The following is an 11,314-nucleotide window of genomic DNA, read 5'->3' as shown; positions in this document are numbered from 1 at the left end:
ACTATTTTAACAGTAGTATTTATATATCGCTCTACAATTGAAGTACTGAGAACTATTTTAACAGTGGTATTTCTACATCACTCTACAATTGATGTATTGAGCACTATTTTAACAGTGGTATTTCTATATCGCTCTACAATTGAAGTACTGAGAACTATTTTAACAGTGGTATTTATATATCACTCTACAATTGATGTATTGAGCACTATTTTAACAGTGATATTTCTATATCACTCTTCAATTGATGTATTGAGCACTATTTTAACAGTAGTATTTCTATATCGCTCTACAATTATTATATTTGGCACTATTTTAACAGTGGTATTTCTATATTGTTCTACAATTGATGTATTGAGCACTATTTAAACAGTGGTATTTCTATATCGCTCTATAATTAATATATTTGGCACTATTTTAACAGTGGTATTTCTATATCACTCTACAATTGAAGTATTGAGCACTATTTAAACAGTGGTATTTCTATATCACTCTACAATTGATGTATTGGACACTATTTTAACAGTGGTATTTCTATATAGCTCTACAATTGATGTATTGAGCAATATTTTAACAGTGGTATTTCTATATCTCTCTACAATTGATGTATTGGACACTATTTTAACAGTGGTATTTCTATATAGCTCTACAACTGTTGTAAAAGTTTTGCTATTGCTTACTGTTTATCCGAATTTGAACCTAGCCACAGATTTAAGTGTCCAGGAGATTGAAGGGGAAGTCGATTAAACTCCTATAGTCCAACAGACATTAAGGCTAACAGTATATTATAACAGTGTCACGATGACTGTGTGATATGACACGGTGCTTAAAGGCAGTCATTGTTTATCACTTTGTCTCGATAGTCACGTGGTCACGGGGTTCTGGTATCTCAAATAAAAAAGGACCGGTCGTTTTGGACCTTACGAAAATCGATTATCATAAAACATTATCGCCATCTCGAGATCTATGAAAGCTCTCGACCGACCGTTACGGCCTTGGTGAATGAAGATAATTATGCCAGATACTGTCTCGGAATACGACAGTTTAATGTGTAGTTGATCCTTTCATCTTGTTTTTTACAGAGACAACACCAGCAGACCCGGCAACAGCGCCTACAACACTAGCAGACTCGGCAACAGCGTCTACAACAAGAGCAGACCCGTCAACAACGTCTACAACACCAGCAGACCCGTCAACAACGTCTACAACGTCTACAACACCAGCAGACCCGTCAACAACGTCTACATCACCAGCAGACCCGTCAACAACGTCTATAACACCAGCAGACTCGGCAACAACGTCTACAACAAGAGTAGACCCGTCAACAACGTCTATATCACCAGCAGACCCGTCAACAACGTCTATAACACCAGCAGACTCGGCAACAACGTCTACAACAAGAGTAGACCCGTCAACAACGTCTACAACACCAGCAGACCCGGTAACAACGTCTTCAACACCAGCAGACCCGTCAACAACGTCTACAACACCAGCAGACCCGTCAACAACGTCTACAACACCAGCAGACCCGTCAACAACGTCTATAACACCAGCAGACTCGGCAACAACGTCTACAACAAGAGCATACCCGTCAACAACGTCTACAACTCCAGCAGACTCGGCAACAACGTCTACAACACCAGCAGAACCGTCAACAACGTCTACAACTCCAGCAGACTCGGCAACAACGTCTACAACACCAGCAGACCCGTCAACAACGTCTACAACACCAGCAGACCCGGTAACAACGTCTACAACACCAGCAGACCCGTCAACAACGTCTATAACACCAGCAGACACGGCAACAACGTCTACAACAAGAGCATACCCGTCAACAACGTCTACAACACCAGCAGACTCGGCAACAACGTCTACAACACCAGCAGACCCGTCAACAACGACTACAACACCAGCAGAGCAGCAACCTGGTACGTTATGGCTTTCTCATTCTAAGTTCTATCTTGTCAGCTCGTGACAATATTGCCAGTAGTTTTATTCTCGAAAACTTAAAGGAATTGTAAATAGTTTTTTTTAAAATGTTATGTGTATCGGGGAATCTGATAGCATCAATTTGCAACATTCAAATTTTCAATGAGACATCTGTGGTCCTTGCAATTCCACAACAAATTGTTTGATGACGTCACTAATCGTGAAGGTCCTCGTGTGATAAAGCATAATTTGCGATTAGTGACGTCATCAAACTCTTCTTTTTGTGGAATTGGAGGAGCCATAGATGTCTGATTGAAAATTGGAATGGTGTAAATTGATGCTTTCAATGTCCCTGTCAATGAAAAAATTAAGATAACCTCTTTAAAATCAATTCTAGTTATTGACCAATCAGATGACTGGAACACAAAATCATAGAAAATATAGAGATTAAAGGGCTAAACCGGTTTGTTCAATGAGTTTTTGTGGGCTTGATCGTGAAATGCATAATTGTTTATGCCAACGCGTACAGGAAGATGCTCCTTACCTTTCGTGAAACTTTCAACTTGAAAATCCAAGCGTTATGTCACAATCGATAAAATAAGAAGAAGCACACAAAGAAAGTTATTTTTTATATTTCTGATCGAAAATTCGTCGCCATTTGTAAACAAAACTTTCTGCGCATGTCCGTATTCCTTTCCCAGACGCTAAAAAAACCATTCACTAGAAAACACCAGCCTAGTATCAATTATAATAGGAAACTTCAAATTTGATGTTTTAAACGATTCCTCAGTGGCCAGCGTAATTCTGTACGTTGAAAATAAACCGGTTTATCCCTTAAAAATGATTATGGATGCAAGTTTTAACGATCGTGTGTTTTAACGTTGTTCTAATAATGGCAAACAGCCGAGATACTCCAGGTACATATTTACCCATTTCGAGCTTGAAATGGCCTTTCAGATCCGTAAACGTTTATTCAGACTCAATTTGGGCTCAGGTAAAATGTCGTTTTAAGCCCGAGCCTCGCTTTGTATTCATCCCTATGTTAACATTCATTTTATCTTTTTGCAGTTTTATCCGGTCATTCAATGTTCACGCGAGTTGACGTTTTAGAAAATGTCATCAATATGGACTCGATCAGTGTAGTCAACATTAGATATTGTATTTTACGTTGTCTTCGTCGTCCAGACTGCACCGATATTGTGTACAAACCAAGCACGCTCAATTGTATTTTAACTAAACAAGTTCCAGCAGGGGATAGGTTTGATTGTAATGACAACAACAAATGTTTTACTAAAAATATGTAGATGTAAAAACTTTTGGCGGTGAAAAGCATAAACACAGACAGTCCGCTAGTGACTAACTCACAGAGAATGAGTGAAATACCCCATAGAAAATAATAGTACGAAATATTTACAGCTGAACATTGACGTGTGCTCCAAATCCAAGTAACACGAAATTCACCCGAACAAATTTTTGTTGAATAGCAAGTCATCCATATATCTCTACCTGGAAACACCAGACTTCAATAAATCTAATTAATCAAGGGCTAAATCTCGAACCAAAGGAAGTTATCGGAGGGGAATGTGACAGTGGTCTGACTGATTCAAACACTGTGGTTAAATAAAGTTGTAGATATTCAAACATCACATTTGAAATATAGACCGATTAAATTATAATGAAATTGTAAATATGATTTTATTCCAGACCCTATGCTATTATAATTATGGGAATATAAATAAAGTCTTTCATTGGAATGATTTCTTTCTTTTAAAACAACCAACCACCCAGTTTCCCGTGGTGAACATAAAGCGACCATCATGTGTCATGTTCGTCGTCAATTAAATGAAAAGGAATCACTTGAAGTATACGGAAGTAACGACAGTTTAAATGATATCCTTCCTGACCCTGTGTGCTAATACACAATTGTTTTATGTAATTGCAGACAAACTCGACGCTGGCTTTTAATTCTGAAAGGTAACGCAGCTTGAAATAAATTAAAGGTATTCAAAAGATTCAACAATTGTTTATAGGTAAAAGGTAAAGAGCCGGTTGTCGTCAATAAGGGAGGGATACGGGACCAGTTCAATTTGTACAAACATCCGTACGTAATATTATGCTCATGAAGCACGTAGCTACTGGTCTTCAGGTTCAATTTTTCAAAAAGATTCTGATGGAATTGCGATTCAACGAACATAGCGAACAGGATATTGTTATTGTATGTAGTTTTTAGTTGTGGTCTGAAGTTTGTGTCAAAACAAGATTTACCGCCCTTTACTCATAGAGAGCTTTATTCCCCTCCTTTCTACTTCTGCCTCGAGTGAAAATTTCGATAGGACTTTTTAATTTACAATACGTTCGTCAGACATTTTGAACAGCTTCGATTTTTTAGCCTATTTTCCTACAGAGATGTCAACACCAAAACGAAAATCGAAACGTCGGAGAGCAGTGAGTACATTAATACAAAATAATAATATCTACCCTCTGTTTTCACAGAATCGAACTTTGCCAGTCATTTTCGAAAGAATTGAAATATCAACTACAAAATACAACCGAGAGTCTTAGATTGCCTTCATGTTAATGAAAATGCCAAACTATATATAATTTGAAAATATGATTTTAAAGAGGGTAATTTCAGCCCGAAAAGCGGGTCTATTCTACAGGAAATCACCGAACTTTATATTTCTATGGACCTCAAACATACAGTTGAAATTTAAATTTTAATATTTGTAAGATGATAGAAAATGTCAAGTCTATAAGCTTATAGTAGGCCTATAGACACAGAGTTAAACTCCCAGTATTGTATTTTGAAGTTGATGTTTCAATTCATACAAAAATAATTGACAAAATGTGACACAAGATATATGAATATTACATTATATTATAGGTTTATTACATACTACGTTTAGAAACACATACAGGTAACATTAAAAACACAAGATATATAGATATACTACTTCTAGGTTTATTACATACTACGTTTAGAAACACATACAGGTAACATTAAAAACACAAGATATATAGATATACTACTTCTAGGTTTATTACATACTACGTTTAGAAACACATACAGGTAACATTAAGAACACAAGATATATAGATATACTACTGCTAGGTTTATTACATACTACGTTTAGAAACACATACATGTATCATTAAAAACACAAGATATATAGATATACTACTTCTAGTTTTATTACATACTACGTTTAGAAACACATACAGGTAACATTAAAAACACAAGATATATATAGATATACTACTTCTAGGTTTATTACATACTACGTTTAGAACAACCCGTTCGTGTAAAATTACCTTTTTATAAATTAGAGCAAATAAAGGAATTAGAGGGTGAAGTCATATTATTTGAGAGAAAGAGCTGTACAAAAAGCTTTTCTCTGAAACCCAGTAAAAAGGAATCGTAGAAAGATTTTGGATTCCTTTCTTCCATGAATATTCTTAAACCCGTTTCTGTAAAATTACCTTAACTTAAAGTGTAGATCGAAGAAAATAAATATGAGGAAAACCAGTTCATGTAAAATTACTTTTTATTGAAAATTAATCAAAATTTTGTTGAAATTATAAGGCCCTATCTCAATTCAGAAGATGTTTTTGACATCTTTTACTCTCCAATCGCTCCATTCTGTAGTGGAATTACCTGCCTCTCTTTACTTCATGTTGAAAGATTCATACGTTAAAATCCAATAGACTCTAAAAACACGATATATGTAAAATATCAAAGACGTAGCCTAACTAAAGTCACAAGAATCAAATAGATTATACAGTTTATATGAAGTGGTTATTCTCGAGTATTAATTCTCTATCAGACGCTTTTTGATTCTAAAATAACTTTTCAATTGAACCAATAAGAAGAATCAATTATGTCTATTTTCCTGTCAGTGGGGTACCTGTTTTTATTGTACATCCAAATCTTCATAACCTGATTGACTTGGTAGTGTATAGTGTCGACCAGCGGTGGGTCAATTCACCGTCCTGCTCAATAAGTTATTAATAAACAATGGCAAGAAAGGTAGTAAGGCAATGTTCTTGAAATTTTGACGACTGGTGGATCAAACCTTTGGTGGAGCTGCACTTGTATGCTAACTAACAAAGGAAATGAAACTTTGAGAGATTTTATATTTTTTATGTCTTGAAAAATATTCTTTATTTCAACTGACTGATACATGTTGCCGATACACAATCCTAAACAGGTTTGTAAACTGTCTGAAATCGGATGAAAAATATAAAATTTCAAACATCATTTTCTTTCTGAATCTGAATATAAATTGTATATGATTTGTGCTAAAGAGCGTGATATAGAATAAAACCTGTTCGATTGTTCGTTTAGCCAATTTCCTGATACAATTCTAATATTGATACAGATTGTCTTACCAACTCAGCGGCGGCTCCAGTGACTGGGGATACCAATAAGGGGCAGATATCTTAAAGGGTAACTAATAGACATAATAGGCCGATACTTAAATTCCCAAATAATAAAAATCAACGTATCATTCCCCACCCTAGTAGTTTTGCTAGCAGTGGCGGCTCCAAATCCCAAACTTCCTTTTTGTTTTTTGGATGGATATATGCTACCATTTATCATTATAAAAATGTAGTAGGTTAGTATACTGAAAGAATTGCATGAAATGCAGGACTTGAGCCCTTTATTTTCCAAATGTCCCCCCCCCCCCTAGCCCTTCTAGAATGGATTCTAAAAAAAAGCTTTTTCGCAACAAAGACATGTAAGATTAGTGTATCATCTATCAAATTTGTAGTTTTAATTTCACCATCTTGAAGCTGTTTAAAGTCCTAATTGATACATCGACGATAGAGGGCGTCAATTAGTCCTCAGGCGCCATATTTTTTAGCAACGACCTTGATATTGTCTTCACTTAGCGCCACCTGGTGACACGTCTGATCCGCTAGGATATTTTATTACCGCCTAATAAAATAAAGGGGGATTACTGAGATTAGCTTGTGACCTAGTTAAATCTGATGAATTATCGTCTGAGCCGCGTGTGGGGTAATTTGAGAAATTATTGAGCCTCACAATGAAAATCTTGCTATTAGGAAGGGTATATTTAACGTCAAGGAGTATTTAGGGCCGATTAGGTAATTGTGTTATTAGTTGATTGATGTCGTTTTAGTCGGCAATTTTCTGTCAATAAACCCACTAAGGAAATATATCGATATCTATTGTACGTCATTGGGCCATTAACGTTATTTCAAATTAAGCTGAATACCCCTGAATACGCCATAACCTACATTTGATTACTTGGAGGTCCAATGCTCAAAACAGACATCGAGTGCCGTGTTTCATCCTCGGTGATAATAAATTCCATTGACTTGGGTCTATGTGAAACAAGGTTTGTGTTGTATCTGTTGTAATGGTATATTGAATGTATTAGCGGTAAAAGTGATATGGAATATTTGTTTGATATGAGATATTGTACATGAATGTAACATTTCAAAACGTTGTCAATTAGAAATCAATTTAATCAAGCATCTATATTCTTATAATTTTCTTATTATATTTCTTATAATAAGTCAAATATTGTTAGGCCATGGACTGTGGCTGTCTTAAAAATGACAATTTGTAGCAAAACCTAGAGATTATATTTTCTCACCTGAAATCTATTCCTATATGTTATAGCTAACTAAAAATCGATATTCCCACTTTCAGAGAGTGACACATCTCCATATTTTAGCTTTTAAAGAATCGCATTTTGGTCTAATTTCTATACAATGAATATAACATTGTTAAATAAAAATTTAATTACTCGAGTCCCTGTGATGTATCTGTTGTTATGGTATATTAGATATTGTTATGATATGAATGATGGGTACATGTGAAAAGCGACAAGTTGTTATTAGTTATAAAACCTAGCATACTTCAGTTGTCAGTAGGTACAACTTCTAATATATCACTGATTTAATTAGACTGAAAATTTAAATACGAGAACGCCGTCGCTTGGTGGCATTATCAGTGGCATAGCAAGAAATTTTTTAATGCGGGGGGGGGTGGGGGGGGGGGGGGGAATTGATTTGGAATTGCTGTTTTGATGTTGACATTATGACTAATGCTAAGGTCTAACACACCGGTTTCCAACTTGGGTTGTTTTCACCCCCTGGGATGTGGGACTAGGGGGTCAGGGATGTGGCCAACTGGTGTAGGAGAAGAATTTGATTGGAATTGAGAGAGCATCTCACATCATCACATGCTGGAAATGAAATGTAGATGAAACAAATTTTTGGGTATATGATAGGTCCAGTTGATTGCTCCAGGGGTGTTAAGGCTGAAAAAGGTTGGGAACTACTGGTCTAATAGAAAAAATCATCAGAATGATCTCTGATGTAGACTCTGTGGATAATTCTGATTCGTATTGATACATAGATTAACTCAAATAACACAAAAAGACCATATAGAATCAATAAAAAACATTTTTATGACCGAAAAATATAAAATAACAACGGGGTGCATTCACGGTTTATTAACCCTTGTAATAGCTCACTATTGTTCCTCTTGTTTCTTATAAACCCTTCAAAATTCATAACCAATTCAGTGTCGGGGTAGAAATTGCTGAGAGAGGCGTATTTTGAACGTGGCATGCCAATAATGTACTTGAATCCAAAAGTGGACATAAAAATGAAATGTTTTGACTAATTTCTATTTAAAACTGCAGCTGGCAATCTTCTTGCCAATTTTTATAAAAAAAAATTATCGTGCTTTATTTTGAAGTTTAATAGACTTCTTCACTCTTAATAAGCTTCCAAAAAATAGTCGATGATATTTAAAGTTTAATTCCATGAGAACTCAATTTGACATTTGTTCTGAATTTTTAAAAAGGGTACCCAGCCGAGCATTTAAGTGATGTCAATTTAAGACAGAATACAAAAAATTATGCTTAAATGAACCTCAAGTGGCTTGGTTTCGAAAATCAATATAAAAACTTTATGAATAAGAGAAATTACAATTGATAAATATAATTCAGTCAATCAGAAAAACAAATATAATCGGGTCCCCCGGGGTGGGCGTGCCGGAGTCTAGGTATTTTAGTTTATATGAATCTTACCCTAACGATTAAACCATTCTATTGTATTGTGTTGTATTCAAGAGGAACCTGTAACAATACACTAGAATATTAATTAATGCATGGTCAATAGTGTTCGCACGTGTTTAATTTGAATTCCTCCTTCCAGGTGATTTGAACAGAGTTTTGTTTCAATTGCTTTAATGTACAGGTACTTCAAGATAATTCCATATTGAATTGTTTGTATAGTCAGTATAGTCGTCTAAACATTTACCTTATCAGCTGCTAGAGCTCAATTTCAGCTTTCTGTATAGCCATCTTAATATTTACTTTATCAGCTGATAGAGTTCAATCTCAGCTATATGTATAGTTATCTACATATTTACTTTACCAGCTGATAGAGCTCAATTTCAGCTATCTGTATAGTCGTCTAAATATTTACTTTACCAGCTGATAGAGCTCAATTTCAGCTATCTGTATAGTCGTCTAAATATTTACTTTACCAGCTGATAGAGCTCAATTTCAGCTATCTGTATAGTCATCTTAATATTTACTGTACCAGCTGATAGAGCTCAATTTCAGCTATCTGTATAGTTATCTAAATATTTACTTTACCAGCTGATAGAGCTCAATTTCAGCTATCTGTATAGTCGTCTTAATATTTACTTTACCAGCTGATAGAGCTGAGTGTACAGCTATCCGCGCTTTTTTACATACAGTCTCTCGCAGCTTTGTATACGAACTGTAGCCTTCAGTGGACATATTTTCTCATGATTCAAATAGACCAAGCTGTAAATTAGATCTGAATAAGTCATCGTTCCTTTTTCATGGCAACTCAAATGTAAATAGGTACTGAATAAGGCATATTCCCCTTGATACCAATACGCCAGCCAAGATGGTATGAACAGCCTCAATGTAAAGATGATAATAAGCCAACATGGATGGCATAAAAGTCACGGTGCAGTAATTACGGCACACCAACCAAAAGATATTTTTTTTTATGTTTCACTCAAAAGATGGCACTAAGCCAACCTTAAAGGGTGTATAGAAAAAATATGAATAATTGGTGGCTTTATATTGAAGAAGAATATGAAATTAGTGATATATTACAATTTATATTTGTCCACAAAAACCAGTTTTATGAGAATTAAATAAGGCAGAATGATTGTTATTCGATGACAAAAAGATTAAAATATGTTGTATTTTTAATAAAAGTCAATGTTAAGGAACAAATGAGATGACTTTTAATAAAAAACTTCATTCAACCTGAACAACTCAATACAACCTTATTGTTCCTGGATAATTGCAACTAGGGATACTGTCGTCTAAAAGGTTGCTTTACCAGCTGATAGAGCTCAATTTCAGCTATCTGTATAGTCATCTAAATATTTACTTTACCAACTGATAGAGCCCAATTTCAGCTATCTGTATAGTCAACTAAATATTTACTTTACCAACTGATAGAGCTCAATTTCAGCTATCTGTATAGTCATCTAAATATTTACTTTACCAACTGATAGAGCCCAATTTCAGCTATCTGTATAGTCAACTAAATATTTACTTTACCAACTGATAGAGCTCAATTTCAGCTATCTGTATAGTCATCTAAATATTTACTTTACCAACTGATAGAGCCCAATTTCAGCTATCTGTATAGTCAACTAAATATTTACTTTACCAACTGATAGAGCTCAATTTCAGCTATCTGTATAGTCAACTAAATATTTACTTTACCAACTGATAGAGCCCAATTTCAGCTATCTGTATAGTCTTCTAAATATTTACTTTACCAGCTGATAGAGCTCAATTTGAGCTATCTGTATAGTCAACTAAATAGTTACTTTACTAGCTGATAGAGCTCAATATCAGCTATCTGTATAGTCAACTAAATAATAACTTTACCAGCTGAGAGAGCACAACTTCAGCTATCTATATAGCCATCTAAATATTTACTTTACCAGCTGATAGAGCCCAATTACAGCTGTCTGTATAGTCGTCTAAATATTTCCTTTACCAGCTGATAGAGCTCAATTTCAGCTATCTGTATAGTCAACATAATTTTTACTTTACCAGCTGATAGAACTCAATTTCAGCTATCTGTATAGTCAATATAATATTTACTTTACCAGCTGATAGAGCTCAATTTCAGCTATCTGTATAGTCATCTAAATATTTACTTTACCAGCTGATAGAACTCAATTTCAGCTATCTGTATAGTCAACATAATATTTACTTTACCAGCTGATAGATCTCAATATCAGCTATCTGTATAGTCGTCTAAATATTTACTTTACCAGCTGATAGAACTCAATTTCAGCTATCTGTATAGTCATCTTAATATTTACTTTACCAGCTGATAG

General features: G+C 34.9%; 1 protein-coding gene across 1 annotated transcript in view; it reads left to right on the top strand.

The window, feature by feature from the left end:
• Positions 1-3,230, top strand: part of LOTGIDRAFT_172360 (hypothetical protein) — a gene marked incomplete at both ends in the record, with an annotated part of 9,222 nt that extends 5,992 nt beyond the window's left edge. The window contains 2 exons of the mRNA XM_009049238.1: positions 1,080-1,925; positions 2,995-3,230. Of these exons, the coding sequence (XP_009047486.1) occupies positions 1,080-1,925; positions 2,995-3,230 (1,082 nt within the window). The remainder of the gene's footprint in view (positions 1-1,079; positions 1,926-2,994) is intronic.
• Positions 3,231-11,314: the final 8,084 nt, after the last annotated feature.

Source organism: Lottia gigantea (assembly GCF_000327385.1).
Source record: "Lottia gigantea unplaced genomic scaffold LOTGIsca_132, whole genome shotgun sequence".
Taxonomy (NCBI): Eukaryota; Metazoa; Mollusca; class Gastropoda; family Lottiidae; genus Lottia; species Lottia gigantea.
This window is presented reverse-complemented; position numbering and strand designations above follow the sequence as displayed.